At 53.5% G+C, this 22,282-nt stretch overlaps 2 protein-coding genes across 2 annotated transcripts in view; one reads left to right on the top strand and one right to left on the bottom strand.

Moving 5' to 3' along the window:
- The window catches only part of B4GALNT3 (beta-1,4-N-acetyl-galactosaminyltransferase 3), an 89,502-nt gene extending 69,214 nt beyond the window's left edge, over positions 1 to 20,288 (top strand). Inside the window, exons 4-20 of the mRNA XM_019711334.2 lie at positions 2,470 to 2,565; positions 3,090 to 3,180; positions 3,583 to 3,683; positions 4,221 to 4,288; positions 5,377 to 5,455; positions 5,582 to 5,648; positions 7,754 to 7,897; positions 8,724 to 8,833; positions 9,789 to 9,889; positions 10,174 to 10,235; positions 10,899 to 11,691; positions 13,163 to 13,482; positions 14,184 to 14,337; positions 14,565 to 14,637; positions 15,054 to 15,207; positions 15,753 to 15,879; positions 18,063 to 20,288. Of these exons, the coding sequence (XP_019566893.2) occupies positions 2,470 to 2,565; positions 3,090 to 3,180; positions 3,583 to 3,683; positions 4,221 to 4,288; positions 5,377 to 5,455; positions 5,582 to 5,648; positions 7,754 to 7,897; positions 8,724 to 8,833; positions 9,789 to 9,889; positions 10,174 to 10,235; positions 10,899 to 11,691; positions 13,163 to 13,482; positions 14,184 to 14,337; positions 14,565 to 14,637; positions 15,054 to 15,207; positions 15,753 to 15,879; positions 18,063 to 18,171 (2,649 nt within the window). The 3' untranslated portion in view covers positions 18,172 to 20,288. The remainder of the gene's footprint in view (positions 1 to 2,469; positions 2,566 to 3,089; positions 3,181 to 3,582; positions 3,684 to 4,220; positions 4,289 to 5,376; positions 5,456 to 5,581; positions 5,649 to 7,753; positions 7,898 to 8,723; positions 8,834 to 9,788; positions 9,890 to 10,173; positions 10,236 to 10,898; positions 11,692 to 13,162; positions 13,483 to 14,183; positions 14,338 to 14,564; positions 14,638 to 15,053; positions 15,208 to 15,752; positions 15,880 to 18,062) is intronic.
- A 773-nt stretch (positions 20,289 to 21,061) lies between these two features.
- The window catches only part of NINJ2 (ninjurin 2), an 84,244-nt gene continuing 83,023 nt past the window's right edge, over positions 21,062 to 22,282 (bottom strand). Inside the window, exons 3-4 of the mRNA XM_019711332.2 lie at positions 21,923 to 22,107; positions 21,062 to 21,448 (exon numbers count right to left, since the gene is read on the bottom strand). Of these exons, the coding sequence (XP_019566891.2) occupies positions 21,941 to 22,107 (167 nt within the window). The 3' untranslated portion in view covers positions 21,062 to 21,448; positions 21,923 to 21,940. The remainder of the gene's footprint in view (positions 21,449 to 21,922; positions 22,108 to 22,282) is intronic.

Below are 22,282 nucleotides of genomic sequence, written 5' to 3'. Positions count from 1 at the left end.
GGCTGGGAAGGTAAGACAGTTGTGCCAGGGTGAGGTTTTGTTCTGAAATCTTCTGGGAATCTCCTGAGCAGCAGAGTGATATGATCAGGTCTGTGCTTTAGAAAAACAGCTCTTCAGGCAGTGTGAAGAGCTAGTGGAGGGGGAGACGCTTCAATCCAGTTGGAGTCTCTGCTGCAGGCCTGACAAGCCCAGGGAGGCCTGGCAGAGGCAGCGTCATGGACGTTCCTGTGCAAGGACCCACCAGGCTCGCCTCACCCTCCTGCACCCATTCTCCAAGGCACCCTCCCCACTTCTATAGGGTTCATTACTGTGGGTCCTTGGGAAGTCCGTTTGCCTCTCTGGTCCTCAATAATCTCACTTCTAAAATGAGAGAGTTCTAACAGCTATTTTCTACACTACATGTAAATTCCAAATCCGTCTTAGGCCATGAATGTGGTCTGGCAATGGGAGTTACTAGTGCCCTTCCCTGGGCCTTAGCTGCTGCTGGACAATGGAAAGTGGGCAAATGGTGTTCACATCTCTGCCAGATACAAGGTATCCAAAACTTGGAGGGACACAAATCCTGGTGGGGTTGCCAGGCTGGGCCTGGGGAGAAAGACAGCGCCCACTGGTCGCTGAGAGACCCTCCCACCAAGAGTGTGAGGGTGGGTGAAGCGTGGATAAGGGCTAGCTTAATGCTGAGTGAGGCCTAGACCTCCAAGGAGATGGGTAGTCCTCTTCCTGCACTCCCCCACCTGTCATTTTCTGCAGCATCTCCTGCGAGGCCATGAGAGGGAGGCGGGCAGCAGCCAGCCCTGCGCCTCCCTCCTTCCCTCCTTTCCCTGCCCAAACCGCCATGGCCTCTGGCCTCCTAGCTGAACACAACAGACTTCTCCGGTGGCATGCCCTCCCTCTGCGTTTGTTGTGGATCTGAGCACACTGCCCTGAAAGTCCCAGGAAGGGGCAGTGAGGAGGCCATTGGCAGGAGACAACTAAGTCTTATAAACAGGACTTAAGGAATTTTTCCAGAAGTAGTACAATGTACCCATTCTTTCCTTCCAAGAAGCCTTAGCCCGCCCCCCACCTACCCAGCCCACATTCTCGCTCCCACCCGTCCCAGTCCCCCACTCATATTCTTGGGAGTGATGGCTGCTTCCCAAGGCCCTACATTCCTAGCCTTGACCAGGCCAGCATACCCTGGAAAGGCCTACTTGAAAAGGGATGGGGAGTAAAGGCTCTCCTGGGTCTTTTCAGGATCCAGCCGTGGGGGAGTGTTTCCCCAGAGCTGGGGCCTGTGCCCACCCGACCCACCCCATCTCAGACCTTTGGCATTCCTGTTGAGGCATTCTCCCCCACCCCATGTGCTCTCCCCTCACCGTACCTCCTCCCTCCAGATCTCTTGCTGGAGACCTTATGTCACTTCCTTCTATCTGAGCTTCCAGTTGGGGGGTCCTTTCCTCCTGTGTTTTCCTAAGGGCAGCTCAGATTTTGATATCTGATGGACCACAATGGGGAGGGGAGGGCAGGGCCTATTTGTGTGGAGTAATTGAGGTCCTACCTCCCACAACCTGGATATTAAGCTCTGGGGGAGGGGAGGAGAAAAGAACCAAGACCAGTAATCTGAAACTCTTTGTCAGGATAAATTGGGACAGTATCCCCATGCTTACCCTCCCTCCTCAGGCTCCAGGCCTCCACGCACTCAGTGCTTGCTGCTGCCTTCATCCTTTATTCTGAAGGGGGGCCCTCTGTTCCAGGCCTCCGTGCCTAGCCCTGTGCCCCACCAATCCCTCTGCCAAGGAGGAGAGAGAATAATACAGGCCTCTTGCTCTTGCCTTCCCAGGGCTGCCCTGAAGCCCTAGGCACCTGGGTGGTTATCCAGGCGAGGCCTGGGCTGAGTGAGACTTTGAGCTCCTGAGAGCAGTAGGGGGTCGGTCTGCTGGAGGGGCCCCCAGAGACCTCCTGCAGCTTTCCCAGCTGCTTCCCCACAAGAGGAGCCCCAAGCATGGAGACCACTGGGTAGATAAGGTTTCACCAGCAGACAGCTGTGGAGCTTTCCTCTTATTAGGCCTTAGGGGAAGGGGAGGGGAGGAGAGCAAATCTTTAGCTGAAACCCCAGCTTGGCGCCTCCTTCCAGTTCCCTCTGTCATCTCTGCCATCCTGTCATGGCTGTTACTCCCCCTTGCCTGGGAAGTGCAAACCAGCCCCCTTCCTGCGTGGAAAGAGCCGGGAGTATGTGAGTGTGTGTGCACGCGTGCATGGCCAGAAAAACAGACCCAGGTCTCATGGCCAGGCCATGGGGATGAGGTTTCCGAAAGAAGCTGCGGGTGCCAAGGATGGGAATGGGCCTGACGTGGGCCGCGACCTTCACCAGTGAGGATCACTGAGCTGGGGGGCTGCAGGGCCTACGGCTCTGTCTCCACCCAGCCGCCTCAAGCTGCGGGGCAGGTTGGGGGGGCTCACTGTCACCCGCTTGCTTCTCTGCCCGCACAGTTCCGGGGCCGTGCCAACCTACATGTGTTTGAAGACTGGTGTGGCAGTTCCATCCAGCAGTTGAGGAGGAACCTCCACTTCCCGCTGTACCCCCATGTGAGTGCCTGTGAGCCCGCCCCTCCTTCCTGCCTCCACACCGTCTCCTCTAATCTCCCTCTGCCCGCTCCTGTCTCTCATCTCCCCCATTTTCTGTCTTCCTCATCTCTCCTTGCTTTTTTCCTGGTTACTTTTCTTTCCTTTATCATGTGGGCCATTCTTCCCTCTGCCCACAGTGTGTGCCTTGTTCCCTTTCCGGAGGTTCCCGCAATCTCTTTCCATCCTCTGCATCATTTCAGCTCGGACTCTATTGTAGCTCATAATCTAGTTATAATATTATATTATAATATAGTTATTATATTATATACCCAGGGCCACACAGAGTTATGCTCATTGTGCCCTGTATGAGCTCACTGGACAAAGAAGCAAGTGGGAGTGGAAATGTTGTCTACAATCCATACCAACCGTGCCCGCTCCCCCTGTCTCATCTGTCTGTGTCTTCCTACCAGCCCTGAGTGGACCAGTTTCTTGGCTTCCCTCTTCCCTCTTCTGGGTAACAGTTTCCTTCCCCTTTCTTGGCATAGATCCGCACAACCCTGAGGAAGCTGGCTGTATCCCCTAAATGGACCAACTATGGCCTCCGCATCTTTGGCTACCTGCACCCCTTCACCGATGGTGAGGCCAGCCCCAAAGTCCTGCCCTTCTGCTTCCTGCTTCAGAGTTCTTTAGGGGACCCGGAGAGCATAAGCCTGTAGCTGAGAAATCAGTTTGCACTAGGACCTCGTTAGTACATCATGAGGAGAGGGGAAATTGAGTCACAGTGAGGGCTCATCCAGCCCCCACTGCCACCCCCAGGCTGTCCCTTCACTCCCTGAGTTGAAGAATCTGGAACTAGTTCGCCTCTCTCTAGTCTTCCCATCTTCACAGTGTCTCCCAGGATGGAGAAACCCTCCTGTACATGAGGGAAGCCACACACCGAGCCCCTGAGAGAATCACTGCTATATAACACAGGCCCTCAGCCCTCACGCTCATGTCCTTCTTGCTCTTACCTGGACTTTCCCTCCTCCCCCCGCCCAGGGACAATCCAGTTTGCCATTGCTGCAGATGACAACGCGGAATTCTGGCTGAGCCATGACGACCAGGTCTCAGGCCTTCAGCTGCTGGCTAGTGTGGGCAAGGTAGGGTCAGCTCAGCCCAGGAGTTCCCGTCCCAGTTGCCAGGCATTGAAGGGGCCCTGTCCTCCATCAGTCGACTCTCATTACCACTAGTATCTCTGGTGTGACGGCCAGGGAAGGAGGAGGGAGCAGGAAGCATCCTCCCTCTCTCTTCCTCCCACTTCCAAAGGGATAAACAGAGGTGTGGGGAGGAGGGAGTCAGTCCGAGGTTGGAAAAAGACCCCAGGGAGATTCATCTCTGGGCCAGGCCTGGGCCACATACATCTTCTGGGTCTGATAGTCCTTAGCTCAGTGCTAAGGACTCACCCCAAGGGGATGAAGTGCTGAGGCCCTTCAAAAGCGTGGAGGTGCTTCTTGCATGGGTCACTCAGTCACTCCCATAACTCCTTGTTTTCTCTCCCCATCGTTGTCATCCTCTTCCTTCCTCTCTTCTCTCTCTCTCAATTTTTCCTACTCATTGTTCCCTTGTTTGTTCACTCACCTTCCATCCTTCATATTTTCTCTTCCTCCTTCGCGCTCTCTCCCCCCCCCCACTTCTAGACTGGAAAAGAGTGGACTGCCCCTGGAGAGTTTGGGAAATTTCGGAGTCAAATTTCCAAGCCAGTGAGGTGAGTAGGGAGTGTCATGACAGTCTCATGAGCAGCAAAGAAACCCCATTCTCGCTCAAATGCTGAGGCCAAATCCAAGTCGAAGAGCCCAGCGTGTCACCCCTCCACTCTCCAGCCTTCTTTATTCCAGTGTGCTGGGCACCCATGTGTTCTGGTAAATGAAGTCTTTGACTTAGAAACCACTGGGCTCATCCTTCCCATGGAGGGCTGTGACTTAATGAAGGTCGTACAGCTACTTAGTGACACTCAGGAAAGCACAATTGATGTCCTTTCTCCCAGTCCTTGCCCAGTCCTCCATCTCCGAAAACGTCCACACTGTACAGGCTGGACACCGGCTGCCCTGCCCGTGCTGTAGAAAGTTCCTAGTCCTAGTGATGCTTGGTAGACTGGAGGGAGATACGCCTTTCCCAGTGAAAAGTGGCTGGAATTGCGGTCATGCTGGAAGGGAGGGCATTTAGCTCAAGTTCAGAGCGCCACCTGGTGGCTGGCACACGCAAGCAAGAGCATGCATTGGCTTGATGGTAATAATATTGACGTTGGTAATAAGATGATCCAGCTTGCAAAGAGTGCTTGCTATGTGCCCTCCTCTGCGGTGTAAGTCAGCATAGTAGCTAATGACACAGACTGAAGCCTGGGTCCAAATCCCAACTCTACCACATACTATCTTGGTGACTTTGGGCGAATTACCCAAGATTTCTGTGCCTCAGTGTTCTCATCTACAAGCAAGGATTAAGTGACTTCATGTATACAAAGCACTTAGAACAATGCCTAGCACATAGTAACAACGCTGCAAGGGTTCATTATTAATGTTTCATTTGATTCTCAAGTGTCCTGTGAAGTAAGTACGATTATCATCGTTGTCTTCCAGAAGAGAAAACTCAGGTCACTCTGTTAGTAGGTGGTAGAGTGGGGATTCCAACCCAGGTGGTTACAGGGCAAGACCCTGGGATTCTAAGAGGCAGGAGAAAGGACAGGGGGAGTTTATGGGTGAGTGGGGTGAGGTGGGAGCAGCTGTGGCATGCGGAAAAGTGGGACAGGATGACCACAGGGGCCGGAGAAGGTAGCCTCCGGTTTGCTCTCTCCCACAGCCTGTCAGCGTCCCGCAGGTACTACTTTGAGGTGCTGCACAAGCAGAACGACGAGGGCACCGATCACGTGGAAGTCGTGGTGAGTGCCCACTGTTCCTGCATTCCTAGCTCAGCTCTTAGCCAGTCCTCTTCCCTTGTCCCTTCACCCCTTTTCAAAATCCAGCTACCTCCAGCCTTCCACGGTCCACCCTCTCTCCCCTTCCAGTGGCGACGGAATGACCCTGGAGCCAAGTTCACCATCATTGACTCCCCTTCTCTGTCTCTCTTCACAAGTGAGTAGACTCTGCCCCTAGCCTGAGACGGAGGCGAGGTGGTACCCACATGGGGGCTCAGTCTACCTGGGGAACTGGGAGAGGGGAGGCGTGGGGGTGGAGGCTACAGCTCAAGGTGCTTGGAACAGGGGTGTGAAGGGACAAGGAACAGAACCTAAAGGGACCCTAAAGGTCAGAAGTCCTTAACGCTCAGGATCAGGGATCTCTGACAACCTGATGGAAGCTCTTTGAGTCCTAGTCTCAGAAAAACGCCCTTGTGCACCCATACACAATATTTTGTGTACAATTTCAGGGGAATCCAGAGACGCTGAGGCTCACTCCAGATGAAAACCTCTGAATGAGGCCAGTCTCACTTCACAGATAAGACAGCCATGGCCAGAGGAGGGGAAATTTCCCCACCTGGCTTTAAATTTGCAGTAAATGAACTCTTCCATTGTACTATGCATTGCTCATGATTTTCTTAGCAAGACTGCTATCCAGATGTCCCATTGAGAAGTTGCCACCTGGCAGGTGGGGCCACGTGGGCCCAGGTGCAGGAAGAGCAAACAGGGCTAGAACCCCAAGGGAGCAAGGGAAGGCAAGTGCTGGGAGGGCACTTGGAAGACGGTGGGAAGTGTGTGTATGAAAAGGAAGGCACGATGGAGAGAGGAGGGAAGGTCTGGCTTCACAGGAGAGGGTGGCAGTGTGGAATGGGCATGGTGGGTGGGAGGAAGTTGCTGGTGACCAAAGCTAGAAGCCACAAGATCAGGGCAGAAGGGGCAGGTTGTGGGCAGCTGGAATGGTGCGAGAGGAGGAAGGAAGAATTAGATCCATAGATTCAATGTGAACCAAGAAGAAAGAGACACATAGCAAAGTTCAGGTAAGAAACCAGTAAGACAGACCCGAGGTACCTAGCCTTGGGTGTAGGAGAGCTGTATCTGCAGCTGAAAGCAATTGAACCCAGAAGGCTGAGGGCCAAGACAGGCACCCAGCCCCCAGGGCTAGTTCTAAAAGCAGGGAAATAAGTGGACTTGAAGATGAGAATACCAAATGGAGATGAGGAGCAGGTCTGCTGTGAATGCTAGGGGGCGCCCTCCCGGTGTAGGCCTCGCTGATTTGTCTGAGAGGCTGTTACCTCGAGGCTAAGACTAGACTGCCTGGGTTCAAAGTCCACTTTGCCACTTATCCATTGTGTGATCCTAGAAAAATGACTTAGAGTCCTTTGCCAAAGGTTTTTGTCTGTAAAATAGGAGCAATAGTAGAACATAAGTCATATGGTGGTTATGAAGATTAAATGGGTTATTTGTAAGATGCTTGTAACAGTACCTGACTTACTATTTAGTAAGTGCCATATATGTGTTTGTTCCATAAATTAAACATAAAGAGAAATATCCAGCAGATAACAGTAAAACATTTTTTTTTCCAAGTCAAATTGTCCTTTCAATCTTAGTTGTGGAGGGTGCCGTTCAGCTTCAAGTTGTTGTCCTTTCAGTCTTAGTTGTGGAGGGCGCAGCTCAGCTCCAGGTCCAGTTGCCGTTTTCTAGTTGCAGGGGGCACAGCCCACCATCCCTTGTGGGACTCAAGGAATCGAACTGGCAACCTTGTGGTTGAGAGCCCGCGCTCCAACCAACTGAGCCATCGGTGAGGCAGCTCAGATCAAGGTGCTGTGTTCAATCTTAGTTGCAGGGGGCGCTGCCCACCATCCCTTGCGGGATTCAAGGAGTTGAACTGGCAACCTTGTGATTTAGAGCCCGCTGGCCCATGTGGGAATCGAACCCGCAGCCTTCGGAATTAGGAGCACGGAGCTCCAACCGCCTGACACCGGGCTGGCCCCAGTAAAACATTTTGAGGAAGACGTGTATTTTTTCAAATTCACACAGACATTGTGGTGTGTTAGTCATGGGGCCCGTGGAGGGGGTCAAAGGGAGACAAAGAGCTGAAAGCACAAGTTATGGGGGTGCAGAACTAGAGGGAAGAGGGCCAAGCACACCCTGGGCTGTCCCCAGGGGAATACAGAAGCCTCGCCTGAGCCTCTTCTGAGGCCCTCAAGGAGGCAGGGCCTGGGTCCTGGGCTGGGTTTGCTCCAGGGCTCACAACTGCACTCTGTTCTTTCCTCCCTGGCCCAGATGAGACGCTCTTAAGGATGGATGAGGTGGGCCACATCCCACAGACAGCAGCCAGCCATGCAGGCTCCCCAGACTCTGTTCCTAGAGATGAGCAGCCCCCTGCCGACATGCTGCGGCCTGACCCTCGAGACACCCTCTATCGAGGTGAGGCCTCGGCTGCACACTTGTCACCCAGCCTGGGTGTGGTACACTGCCAGGTCCGTGGTGCGGGTGCGGCAGACTCAGGAGACCTGTCAGTTCTACTATAGTATCCCCCAAATCAGAGCAGTGTTTTATTCCTTATGGTGTAAAATGTAACATGCGTACAGAAAAGTATAAAAATATATATGTACAATTTTACAGTATATGAATCATTACAGAACAAACGTGTGTAACTATCAGCCAGGTCTAGAACCAGAACCAGAACCCAGGAGTCAGTTGCCCGTACATCCCTTTGCAATCACAAATACCATAGTTTCTTATTGGATTCCAGCTCTTGTCATCAGTGAGAGAAATATGTGCCAACTAAGGTGTAGAATCTTAAACTCTTAGGAGTGTTTACATTTTAAAAGATGACAAAATCATGTCCCATGCCCTGTGCCCCCCGCACCCCGAAAGAGATTCAGTTGTTGTACCTCACTAGAGTGAAGCTTGGTGGACTCTTGGGAGTCCCTAAACCTTCACTGAGGCTAACCCTGCACGGCGATCCCAGTGCCATACCGTGCTTTGAACTAGGGACTGTTCTGAGTCCTCTGCCACCAAGGTCCTCCATAAATGCCCCCGCCACAGAATAGTGGTGCCAGCCTAGTCTGACAGCCTCAGCCAATGGCCATGGGCTGAGCACGGCTGCCACGAGTGAATACAAAAAGGTGTCTGCTCAGGGCAGAGGACTTCAGCCCTCACCCTCAGCCAGGAGCCTAGTGGCTCTCACCCAAGCCCCAGCTTCAGGCTCGCACCCCCACCCTCATCCCTCTTCCCTTACTGTCCTCAGTGCCTCTGATCCCCAAGTCTCATCTCCGCCACGTCCTGCCTGATTGTCCCTACAAACCCAGCTATCTGGTGGATGGGCTCCCACTGCAGCGCTACCAGGGCCTCCGGTTTGTAAGTCTGGGGCCCGGGCAGTGGGGGGCAGGGGTGAGAGAAGGCTTCCTGCCTATGGCTGCGATGAGGAGATGTCGAGCCTGACATCCCCTCCTCATGCCACATACCAGTGGACAAGATGGTCTCACAGGTTCCTGGGCTGGGAAAACTAGCATCCCAAGTTGCCTCTGGTCCAGGTGGACCGCCCGGCAAAGCCCAAGAATGGAATTGTACTTTAGGGAGCCCCCATACACCAGCTCTGCCGCAGTAATGTGAGATGGCTGGCCTGAGGCTTCCTGAGTTCTGCTCCATGGGCCACACAGCCCAGTCCTGCCTGGGTCAATCCGAGCAGCCAGTTAGCCAGTAGTATTGACTAAACTCATAGACAAGGCACTGGGGAAAATGAACTATGGAGGGGAACTATAGAGCATCTTCAGCCCATGTGGAAACTGGAGAGGCAGAGTGAACACTGTATGTATAGAGATAATTAGAGAGAGTGCTGGGGGCAGGAAGAGAGGGGCCAGGAGTCAGAGGATCGGTGGGGTATCACTGAGGAAGTTTGGGTGGTGAGTGCGTTGAGCTATGTGTAAGGGGGTGCAAAAAGCAGTGTAGTAAGTAACAAAAGGGGTTGTTTCAGGGCTGTGAGAGGATGCAGGTAAAGGTTTAGAGGTGTCAGGAGAGAATAAGATGGCAGGAGGAGGAGGGAAGGGTCTTGGCTACAGCTGGGTGAATTAGCTGGGATGAGAGATCAGCAGTTATGTTAGATCCAGAGAGCCTGGGAGAAGCGGTCTAAAGAGTGGAATGGAATCCCGGTCTGTGCAAGCATTTGTTTCATTCAGCGCTCACAGCAACCCTCCTCTCCCCACCAAAGGCAGGAGCCCTGTAAGCGCAGCTAGGGCTAAGCTCAAGCCTGGTTGGCTGATTTCTTACCAAGATCCCACCCTCTTTCTCCTGCTGCTCCTTTCTCTGCCTCCAGGTTCATCTGTCCTTTGTTTACCCCAATGACTACACGCGCCTGAGCCACATGGAAATCCATAACAAGTGCTTCTACCAGGAAAACACATTCTACCAGGACAGGTGAGCAACACTGACTGGGCCAAGAAGATGGCCTGACGAGGGGCTCCTCAGGAGCCAGGAGGGCTGCTGGACTAGAGGGGCAGCACGTGCCCTTCCAGCCCAACGAGTTTGGACTTTTCCTGGGCACTTGCCACTCACACGGACCCACACACACTGTCACCCAGCCTCCCTCCTGCGTTCTGATGCGGGGCCTGACTTCAGACTGCTGCTGGGACCTCTGGCAGAGCCTTACGCTTTGCCTTCAGGGTGCCGGGTGCCAGTTTGCATCTCCTTTCCTCCTGCAGGTTCAGCTTTCAGGATTATATCAAGATAGACCAGCCCGAGAAGCAGGGGCCGGAGCAGCCAGGTACAGACTGAGAGCTCAGGCTTCGAGGGCAGGGTGGGAGGGGTGATCATGGTCTGTGTCTAGGGGAGTTCAGACCGTACCAGCCCTGCCCCTGAGGAGCTTAAAAGTCCAAAGCACACAGCCCCTGCTCCCACACCCGAGGGCGTAGAGCAGTACGCCCCTCTTTTCCATATCAAGGCGCATGTGGAACATGACTGTTGCTAAGGGCTGGCTGGGTCAGCTGGAGGAGATTCCAGGCCCTGCAGAAGAAGATGGGCTGCTCGAGGGCGTGCTGTCCCATGCGGGTCCTTTGAGAGGTTCTGCAGAAAAGCACTGTCTCCCTGTGTGTGGCCTTTCTTCCTGAGGCATTAGGGCCTGGCTGGGGCCCTTGGGTGGGTTCCTGCGTGTGGCCAGGCACCTGCAAGGCGCTTTGTGTACTTTGTGTCACTCCGTCTTCACCAAACCCTGTGGAAGATGGATTATTCTCCCCTTTATGTGGCTGAAGAAACTGGGGTTTTGAGGTTGACTGACTTGCCCCAGGTCACACAGTAAGTAAGTGGCAGAACCTGATGCCATCCCTGTCTGAAACCCATGGGAGTGTTACACATATAATCATCAGCTGTCTTGTATATCTTATTGGGGAAAGGTTGAAAGCCGACAAGAAACTGTTGTTATTAATGACAGGTTTTGAGGACGGCCTTCTAGAAGAGTCCCAGTATGGAGAGGCGGCTGAGACCCCGGCCTCCGATGACCGGAATATCAGGACGCCAGAGGGAAAACAAGTGCTTACCTCCACCCCTGGGCAGGATGTCACCGACTACCGCCTGCGAAGCCTACGCAAACTGCTGGCTCAGCCCGGGGAGGGGCTGCTGGCCCCCTTTTCCAAGCAGAACTCCGTGGCGCCCTTCCCAGTGAGAACTAGCAACGTTCCAGTCCAGCAATCAGAGAAGAGGGAACGAAAACCCAGCCCTGAGCCCAGCCGAGATCCACCTCATTCTGACAAGTGGCCCCCTGGGCACCTGGTGGGGAACCGGCTTCCAGTTCAGAGGCCCAGGCCCACTGGTGACAGCGCCAGGAAGACTGTAGGGCAGTCCCAGTGGCTGAATCAAGTCGAGTCCTACATTGCAAAGCAGAGGAGGGGTGACAGGATGGAGCCCCTGGCCCCGAGGAGGGAGTGGCATGGGGAGGAGGAGGTGGTGGCAGCTGCAGGCCAGGAAGGACAAGTGGAGGGAGAGGAAGAGGGGGAGGAAGAGGAGGAGGAAGATGATGTGAGTGAGGTGTTCGAATACGTGCCCATGTTTGACCCAGTGGTAAACTGGGACCAGACCTTCAGTGCCCGGAATCTCGACTTCCAAGCCCTGAGGACTGACTGGATTGATCTGAACTGTAACACGTCTGGCAACCTGCTGCTTCCAGAGCAGGAGGCTCTCGAGGTCACGCGGGTCTTCTTGAAGAAGCTCAACCAGAGGAGCCGGGGGTAAGGTAAAGGGCTCTCCTGGGGTCGGGGCTGAGGCATGTGGAAGCTGGCTGGCCCGGGGGCAGGCACCTGGGGGCTGGTTCCTGGGAAGATCAAGGTCCTGGGGCCCCTGCTCCTGGAGGTGACCTGGACCAGTCAGGTTTTTGTCCCACCATGAGGCAAGGTTCTGAAAGGCCCAAGAGGAAGGTGTGGCAAATGTGGTCCTCTGTCTCAGGGACGGAGCGAGTAAAGAGACAGATCGGGCAAAAGTGAGGCTGAAAGAGACAAGTGAAGACCCCAAATGTGGGCTAGAAGAAGGGCTGTGGCACAAGATGTGTCCTTGTCCTTTGTTGTTTCATTCATTAGACCAATCAACGTTTTTTTCAACTGAGGTAAAATTCACATACCATTTAATTTACCATTTTGGAGTATACAATTTAGTAGTTTCAAGTATATTCATAAAGTTGTGTAACCATGACCACTGTCTGATTCCAGCACATTTTCCTCACTTTTAAAAGAATCCCTGTTCTGGAATCCCTGCAGCTGCAGGCCAGGAAGGACAAGTGGAGGGAGAGGAAGAGGGGAGGATGTGAGTGAGGTGGTTACTTCCCAGTCCTCCCTTCTCCCAGGCGCTAGCAAGGACTGCTCTCTCGCTATAGATTTACCTGTTCTAGACATTCCATCTCAATGGAATCATATGTGGCCTTTTGTGTCTGGCTTATTTCACTTAGCAGAATGTTTTCAGGGCTCATGTTGTAGAATGTACTGCATACTTCAGCCCTTTGTATGGCTGCATAATATTCCATTGTGTGGACATATGTGTGTATCCGATCATCAGTTGATTGGCATTTGGTTTGTTTCTACTTTCTGGCTGTTATGAATACAGTGCTGCTATAAACATTCAGGTACAAGTTTTGTGTGAATGTGTCTTCAGTTCTCTTGGGGATACACGTAGGAGTGGAATTGCTGGGTCACTGCACCATTTTACGTTCTCATCAGCAGTGTATGAAGGTTCCAATTTCTCTACGTCCTTGTCAACACTTGTTTTCAATTTTTTTATTTTAAATAGCCATCCTCACGGGTATGAAATGGCATCGCATTGTGGTTTTGATTTGCATTTCCCTAGTGACTAATGATGTTGAGCCAACCAATCAACATTTATCTAATAATCCATTGTTTATTATGCGCTATTGATTGAACAGAACATTTTACTAACGAGGGTCAACTTCTGAAGGGAATTCATTTACCTTATGTAGGATCTCAGAGGTATAAAAGAGTTTAGAGATCATCCCAGCTCAACAGGTGCATTTTTAAAGATGGAGACAGTGAACACTGAAGAGGTTAAGCATCTTGCATTCACGTCTTAGCCAATGACAAAGCTGGAACGAAAACCAGGGTCTCTTGACAACTGGCCTTGCAGGCTTCTACCTCACCATGCTACCCCCACAGGGGGGAAGGAGTTGCTCAAACCCCCCCACCCTTTCTACCATAGGAAATACCAGCTACGGCGCATCGTGAATGTGGAGAAGCGTCAGGACCAGCTGCGTGGGGGTCGCTACCTCCTGGAACTGGAGCTGCTGGAGCAAGGCCAGCAATTGGTGCGGCTCTCCGAGTATGTGTCTGCGCGGGGCTGGCAGGGCATTGAACCGGCTGATGGGGAAGAGCCCGAGGCCCGGAACCTGCAGGGCCTGGTTTGGAGCCCACGCAACCGCCGAAGACGTGTCCTGAATGTCCGGGCCCCAGAGCCCAGGCTGTGCTGGCCCCAGGGCTTCTCCTGGACTCACCGAGCTGTGGTCCACTTCATCGTGCCTGGTAAGCCGCCCGCCAACCTGGCACTGGCAGCGGAGCAGGAATCATGAGCAGCCAGGTGTCCGCTCACTGATTCCATCTCCCAGGACCTTGTGAGAAGGGCCACATTACCATTGAGGAACCAGATAAAAGTCTCTAGTCTAAGTTTGTATGGCTAGTAAGTGTTGGAGCCGGGAATAGATACTGCCTTAAGGCCAGTCGCTCATTTTTAGGGTACAGGTTTCAGGGTTGGATGTAATCATCCACTGGGGTTGTGTTGGGGTTTAAAACTGGCCTGGGGAAAATACAACAGAGGGTACTTGATAGAGTGGGTTAGCTGGTTTTTAGAATGAGATAGGGGTCCTGTAACCGAGAGGAGTGTAACAGTGGGGTAGGACAGGAAATTAAGGATGATCATGAGACAGACAGATCCCGGGGTTGTAGTGTTAGAGCATGGTGGGGCTGCTAGGAGAGGGTGGATGACGAGCCCCAGCCCAAGGCCTTCTCATGGGGCGCTGCCTGGCAGGCTGTGCAAATGTGGAGGCCCCCGTCACTGGTGAGCTCCGCTGCCTTCCATCCCCGTACTGCATTGCTGAGTTTCCTGTAGTTGCATTACCCTCAAGCAGAGGTGTGATGGGACTCCTGACTCAGGCAGGACCAGAAGTGGAGAGGCCCTGCTTTGGGTTACCTCTGCCTCTTTCTCTCTGGCGGTCCCACTTGGGTAGTGAAGAACCAGGCACGCTGGGTGCAGCAGTTCATCAGAGACATGGAGACGCTGTTCCAGGTCACCGGCGACCCACACTTCAACATCGTCATCACTGACTACAGCAGTGAGGACATGGACGTCGAGATGGCCCTGAAAAGGTCCAAGCTGAGGAGGTGAGGAGCTTCTCTGGCTGGCGTGCAGCTGGGACCCCTCCTTCCAAAAGTCCCAGGACTGCTGGGTCCGGGGCAGAGCCAGAAGTCTGGTCCAGCTTTCCAGGGTCCCAGTTTCTGGCGTTCTCCCATAATCCCGTCCCATCATCTCTAGTGTCTGCCTGCTGACTTCCTCCAGGGGACCGTCACAGCCAGCCCTAAGCTCAGCCACTCTCTTTGCTCTCCCGCAGCTACCAGTACATGAAGCTCAGTGGGAACTTTGAGCGCTCAGCTGGACTTCAGGCTGGAATTGACCTGGTGAAGGTAAATGCACTGGGAGGGGTTTTTGGGACGTGGGATGGAGGACTGGTTAAGAGGTAGAGACATAGTTGGGGTATGTAAGGCGGTCACCTCCTCAGGGAGGAAGAAGTGAGGGTACATGGGGTAGGGGGCATCCCCTCCGTGCTACCAGGGCCACTGTCAGGGTGGGACTAAACAAAGACAGTGACAGTGGGGAATTTGTCCAGAGTCCTTGGGATCAATGGGGGTCGGGTGGGGAGGAGGCAGAACTCACTCTCGGATTGTAAGGACCGTGCTCTGATACCCAGTACTGTTACCCAGCGGTTTGTTCTGTGCAAGTTTGTCATTCAAATGGGAAAGAGCCACAGATTGTCCTAGAGAGTGGCCTGACCTCCTGGCCCCGCTCTGGAGGGTTTGCTAATCTTCCCACGTGTCCCCAGGACCCACACAGCATCGTCTTCCTCTGTGACCTCCACATCCACTTCCCAGCCGGAATCATCGATACCATCCGGAAGCACTGTGTGGAGGGCAAGATGGCCTTTGCCCCCATGGTGATGAGGCTGCATTGCGGGGCCACCCCCCAGTGGCCTGAGGGTGAGCCCTGCCCTGGGCTAGGGAGGGGCCTTGGCTCTTCACCCCAGAGCTGGAAACAGTCCTGTCTGCAATGGCAGTGTCCCCTCCCCACTCTGGCCTCCCGCTCCTCTGGGCAGTCACAAGAAGTGCCCGCGGGCTTGCTGCACAACACCGCCGGCCCCATCTGCCCCACCTCCATTCATTCCTGAGCACGTACTGTGTGCCGGACACTGCCCTGTGAGGATACACAGATGGGGAGACAGGCTCCCTGCCGCTGGAAAGGAAGAAGGACCAGGACAGCAACACTCGGCTGTGCCTTCAGGGGCTCGGGCTATCAGAGCCCTTGGTCACTCCCTGGTAGGACTGTTGCTTTCAATGAACCCTAAGCCTTAGCTCAGGGGACTTCCCTCCACAAACAGGCAAGGACGTGGCCAGATGAGACACCCCAGGCACCCCATCCTCTGTCTTTCAGAAAAGGCTCTAGGAGCGCAGCCTGGATGCCTTCTTTGTACGCCTTCCTCCTGGCCCCTGGCTCACCTCACCCGGGGCTTCTCGTCTATCTGTAGGCTACTGGGAGGTGAATGGCTTTGGGCTGCTTGGCATCTACAAGTCTGACCTGGACAGGATCGGGGGCATGAACACCAAGGAGTTCCGAGACCGCTGGGGCGGGGAAGACTGGGAGCTGCTGGACAGGTGACTGGGAAAGGAGGGCGTCTGAGAGAGCTGCTGAAATTCCATCCATCAGGCAGTCTGGGGAGGGAAGCGGCTAGAGCAGCCCAGGCCCAGTGAGGGCACCAGGCTGCAGATGCCCCCCCTCCACCCCCAGGTAAAGAGCAAGGCACTTGCAGGAAGCTCCACCGCTTACTGGGATCCAATTACTTCCCTCGCTGAGCCTCTGTTTCTGTGTCTATCAGAGTGTAGGATACCGCCTCTGTCTGTGTCACACGGCTGGCATGGAAAGTGCTTGGTACATGTCGGGAAAAGCGCAAACTTGATCTGTACAAACGTAAATGGTCGTGTTCTCAGCAGCAAGCAGGGCGAGGAAGCACATGGCAGCATTCCCCCAGGTTGGCTCACCCCTCCGCAGCTGCCTAGGGGAGCAGGCTGAAGTTGTGGGGTGGACGACCGGGGTAGGCAAAGGGCCAGGAAGGACTTTGGAGCCAGCAAAAGAGACCGTATGGACCATTAAAGGGCAGCAAGCTATCCAGGAGGTTCTGGGTCCCTGGAAGCCTGGGAAGAAGGGAGTTTCAGGGAGGAGGAAAAAGTCACTGGTAGGAAAAGCCTCAGAGAAGGAGAGGGAGAACACAGGGCAAGGTGTTGGGTTTGGCAAGTGGTCAGGGAGAGGGTGCTGGAGCAGGGAATGGTGGGCCAGTTTTTAGGGGATTGCGTGACATGGGGGAGTGAGGAAGCTGACGCTGTGTTAGTGTGGGTTCCTTTCAAGCAATTGGCTGCCAAGAGAAGGGGGGAGGGAAAGAGGATGATACCTTGAGAGTTGAGCTTAAGGAGCAGGGACGAAGGAGGGGAGGACAGAAATCCAAAACAGAAAGTTTAATTGCTGGAACAGTGTCCAGGGGCGGTGCACAGGGCAGGGTCAGGAGTACGGGGACCTTGACAAGGAAGAGAGACAGGGCAGACCCAGCCACCAATCATGGGCTGGCGATTCATATCCATCCCCTAACCTCTGTGAGGTAGGTGTGATTCTATCTATTTTCCAGATGAGAAAACTGAGTCTTGAGAATCAATAAATTGCTCCAAATCTCACAAGTAGTAAGTGTCAGAGGCTTATAAACTGGATCTGTGTATGTTTTTCCCCTAGAGGGAAGAAAGGAAAGGAAGATGATAATATTAAGAGAATGTAAGGTGCAAAGAAAGGAGGTTGAGGGAGCTTAGATGAGGTAACCCAGCTCTTATAAAGCCAGATCCAAGCAGATCCCAAAGTGGACAGACAAAGCCTGGACTGGTGTCACCTCCATCTGTGATCTTCCTGCCGTGCTGGGAAGATGCAGACCTCCAGTACAGTTGTCAATCCTCCTGCCTCCTCTGAGGCCCACATAGAAAGAAACTGCTCCAATTTCCAGTAACTTCCACGCTGCCCGAAGTACAGGCCTCTCTGTGAGAGGGACTCTCAGTGGGCTGTGCATATGCATCTAGAAAGGGGCTGGGCAGGGCTGGGGCCAAGGTCTGCTCCAGCCCTCTGCCTCTATCAAACACTGTGACGTGGCCCCTGCAGGCTGAGTTCCAGGTACTGGGCTGCCCTGTGTTCACCACCTCCAGTCCTTACCACCATCCTCCAGGGTATATACGGGCATATACAGGAGGTGCCAAAAAAAACATATACACATTTTAAGAGAGGGAAAAACTATTAAAATTGTAACACCCAATATATACCGATACCAAAAGATGAATACAAGTCACGTGTGACTTCTGCAGTTACAAGAGGGGCTCAAAGTGGTTACCATCAGCGTCCAGACACCTGATTACGGCAAACTCCTGCTTGAGCAATGCTGACCAAAGTGTTAACATCTCTTAAAATGTGTACCCTTTTTTTGGCACCCCCAGTATATATATATATATATATATATATATATATATATATATATATATATATATCATTATTACTGTCTTTCTAGAGATTAGCAAACAGGCTCTGAGAGATGACGTGACTTACACGGTATGGCGCTGGGATGCAAACCCAGGCTGTCTGGCTCTAAAGCCCACAGTCTGCCCTACACCCTGCCCCCTGCCCTGTGGGGGGCAAACAGAGAAAGACAGGGGCAGGGTCTGACGAGGTGGAAGGGCGGGTTCCTCGGGGGCTGGGGCCTCTTCCCAGTTGTCTCCTGTGCTTCTGTGTCTCATCCTGTCCCTCTCCCACTCAGGATCCTCCAAGCAGGCCTGGAGGTGGAACGTCTCTCCCTCAGGAATTTCTTCCATCACTTCCATTCCAAGCGAGGCATGTGGAACCGCCGCCAAATGAAGATGCCGTGACCCTAGGGTGGCCCACTGGACCAGCCACTTCCTGCCCCCTGACTTGCGGCTGCTCCTCCAGCACCCTGCTCACTGCTGGGGGAGGACAGGGAAGGGGAGCAGAAGCCGTGGCCGAGGCCTCAGAGCTAACACCCCCACTGCACCGGGAGCTGTCCATTCTCATTGAGACAGCTACCAAGGCCCCTCTCTCCATCCTCTGGGCCTCCGGAGCGAGGCCTTTGGGAAGGGGGGCCAGGAGCGGCCACTGTTCACAGGTGACCGAGCTAGAACAGCTCCTGGCGAGGGCGGTATAGGTAGGTCAAGGAGGGGAAGATGAGCTTGAGCAACGCCATCTAATCCATCCTAATCCACGAGGTGCATGCCGGCACCCACCCAGGGCTCCTTGCAGGAGCAGTGAGCAAGAACTGAGAAGTCTTCTATTGGACATATTTTATTGGGGTTTTTATTTTTTTAAAATTAGAAAACCAAAACTGTAACTGTCCAGACCCATTGACTGTGAGGGGGATGGAGTCATGCATTTAGGGAGTGTCCCCACTCACGTACCTCAGACCCACTCCTGTGTAGAGGTGTGTCCCTCAGTCCTTGACCCGGCAGCTGATTTATAACCAGAGGAGCTGGCCCCAAGTGGAGCAGTTCTCTGCTCTACCCTAGGCTCATGCCTTCTAGAGACACATGCCTCTCCCAGGTAGCCTGAACAGCTGGCCACCGATTAGGGCATTAACCTTACCCTCCAGGCGGCGCTAACTTCAGACCCAGCAGAAGCACAGAACTGGCATCATCTTCCTGATGCCACAGCAGGCTTGGGAGATGAGGAAATGATGGGTGGCAGGCTCGTCCCTCGACTGGTGTTTGGCATATAGGCCGTGCGGAACAGGTAAGGTGAAGGAGGGAGGGAAGACAAGTCCTTTCCCTCAGCCCGCCTGTGAGCTCAGGCCTTGCAGAGGAAGACCATGTGGGTGGAAGTATTCCATCGATTTAGACCAGAGGGGTGGGGGTCCAGCAGGAGGGGATTAAAAGGGAATTGGAAAGCTTGAGTCCTCACAGCCCAGCTCCCCTGCACTTGCCCTCCTGCAGGGAGAGCTCCAGACGCAGCCTTGAGTGAAAGAAGAGGAAGGGGTATGAGTGAAACAAGGACCAGGGTAGGAAGTGGTAGGGGGACGGTTTAAGAACGTAAGGTCATTGCTCGGAGATCTTTTCCCCAAGTGGAAGGGAGCAGGGCCCAGGAGGAACCGAAAAGCAAAGCTGGTTCAGGGAAAATAACCCTTGGCCTTGGTAGTCTGGCCACCCTTTACATCACCCGATGATCACGCACTTAATCTTGCACTAATAGTCCCAGGTGCCTTGGAGGCTGGGGATTTTTCTACTGCTGCTGCTGCCTCTGCCGCTGCTGCTGACTTCACCAACTCACCAATGGTGCACTGGATGCTGGATCCTGAACTCCAGTGTCTGTTTAGGGGCACCCCTCACAACCCTCCCTGCTGTGAGGGAGGGTTGTGAAGGGTGCAGCAAGGCCCAGGAGGTCAGCCAGCTGGCCCAAGCTCCGTGGGTGCCAGCCCAAGGCACAGCATGTGGAGCTGCAGGGCCCTGGTGGGCCCTGCCTTCACAAAGACCATGAACTTGGTATAGGGGGAAAGTGGAGCCTGCTGAGCACCCTTTAGTTGGAAGAGCATCCTAGTCTCCCTCTTAAGAAATCAGGAAGGACAAAGACTTTCCAATGAATAAGTTGTGGCTTTTGGACACCATACCTGCCCCTGGGCTGTGGCTTTTTATGGCCCCTGCTCAGGCTTACCGCCTTTGGGAAAGGATTGTAGGGAGCAGGCAAGAGCTGCATTTGGCCAGCTTTCTTGGTGCAAAGTCTCTTTCTGGGGCCATGCTCATCCTTGGGCATTCACTACGAGGCCGGAGCCAGCCCAAACAGCCTCCTGCTTCATTTCTGATAAAAGAGCCAGCCCAGGCCCACCCTGCCCACCACCCCCTCTGCTCCCGGCCAGTGCCTTGTGTTTGATGTTTGTTACCTCGACACCATCTGCCTTAAGGGGGAGGACCTGGCAAGGGCCCCTACTCTGTAGGGAAATGTCTAGGGTGGGGGGAGGGAGTGGGATGGTGGGAGGGAAAGTGTTAAATACAGCATCTTCTTAGAAAACAGAATGGCTCTTGTGTTTTCCTGTTGCCCATCCCGGTGGGAGAGGGTTGGGATGAGGGCTGTCTGGCCTCTGATGGACGAGCCAAGGACCCTTCCACACCACCTTTCACCCTTTAGTTTGGTGCCTGCTGTGGGGGGACATGCTTCTCAGCTGTGGTTTATTCAGGAAGGGACCACATTGTTCCTATATGAGGAGCCCACAATCTGACAGGCCAGACATTTTCTGTTTAGCAGGTTAATGGAGATTTCAGGTGGTTTCAGTGGAGAAAGGCGGTAGACATCCTTGGTGAATTAGGCTAGGTAGAGGGCCAGAATGGTTTTGGTGAACAGTGGAGAGGAGCCGAGGTGTGGCTTATTCTAAAATAGACACTCTGAAAATCCTTTCTGTTTGAGCTGCAGGTACAAAACGACCTTCCTAGTTATATTTGGCCTGGGCAAAGAACAAAATTAGTTTGTAGTCCTTAAACACATGCCTAAGAGAAGGTGCTAATATGAAAGCTAGAATAGGTTTATAGTAAGTTCTCAGAAAGGATTGTGCATACGTGCACCAATCTAGAATTGACTGATCTGCCACTCATGTAGCACATGGTAATTAGCCCAAGGCATGTGGGGTCAGGAAAGTTGACTGAGCAGGACCGAGGAGAGGGAGTGATTTAAAAGCCTTTTCTCTCTCCAGGCTGGGATTTGCTTCTTTGAGTCCTTTCTAGGACTCAGATGCAACTACAGACAAAGATTGACCCTCAGTAGATTTGCAGAAATCTTTATAGAAATCATTCCATTTTACAGAAAGGGAAAACAGGAGCAGAGGGGGTGGGGGTGGGGCAAAGGGAGGTAATGGGGTAGTCAGAACCAGAGTCCTTAAGCTGGGTGGACTCGGCCTTAAATAGACACACTTCAGGTGCAGGAGAAGCTACCAGAAGGAAAGGTTGGCACTACCCCAGTGTGAGCTCAGGACTCCAGGCCAAGATGGAATTCACTTAGACTGGTAAAGCGTCCCATCTTCATGCAGGTGCTGTGGGTAGGAAGCAGGCATCTACACTGCCCTTTCAGGAGCTCTCCTAGCGGCTGTGGAAAGGGCCCATGAGCCTGGCAGATCAGGGAGGAAAGAGGCTGAAGCAGCTCCAGATCACGTACCTGTCGGGGAGCAGAGAAGAGGGTGAGGACAGGGCTCTGACTTGCATGGACACAACACTTGGCAGTCTTCTCAGAATGCAGGTGCTGACTCAGTACAGCTAGATGGGGCCTGAGAGGCTGCATCTCCAGCAAGTTTCCACGTGCTTTTGTTGTTGCTGGTTCATGGGCCACAGTTTGAGTAAGAAGGACTGCTGGACAATGCCAAGGAGAAATCCCGTACCTCCATCTTTCCTCTTGCTGGTTGGGCAGAGCTAACCACTAACCACATTGCCTCCCCTCAGTCTCAGGCTATGGAAAAACTGAAGGAGGCCTTTCTGAGTTCCCACCCAAGCTCTTCTCCAAGATTCCTTCGCTGCCCCAGATCTACCTTCGCCCTTTGCTTGGCAAGGATTTCTCTCTTACCCCAAACCCCCAGAGGTGGGAGAAGGGCCACCTGGGGACCCTTTGGACCTGGGGCCTCCTATCCATCCTCACCTGGGTTCAAAGCTGAGTTCAGAGAGGATTCCTTGAGGTCCTGGCAGCCAGGAACCCTGTCTTATGTGCCCCGAAGGCTGTAATGAAGACATTGATGACAACGGTGATGAAGACCAAGGTGGTGGCAGCATTGTTAAGCTGGTTTAGTCGCCACTGCTTTTCTACCTCATTGAGGTTCAGCCGTGCTGTGGAGAAGTGGGGAGTGAGAGGTAAGGGTCAAGGTGGGGGCCACCGCCTGGAGCCGTCCTCACAATATCCACTAGAGTTCAGAGAATCTGTGTGGCATCTCAGTGATCCATGCGGCAGAAATCCAGGGAAGTGATGATTTCACTGCACTAGATACCCTTTCCCTCACTGACC

Source organism: Rhinolophus sinicus, linkage group LG02, assembly GCF_036562045.2.
Source record: "Rhinolophus sinicus isolate RSC01 linkage group LG02, ASM3656204v1, whole genome shotgun sequence".
In the NCBI taxonomy this organism is placed as follows: Eukaryota; Metazoa; Chordata; class Mammalia; order Chiroptera; family Rhinolophidae; genus Rhinolophus; species Rhinolophus sinicus.
This window is presented reverse-complemented; position numbering and strand designations above follow the sequence as displayed.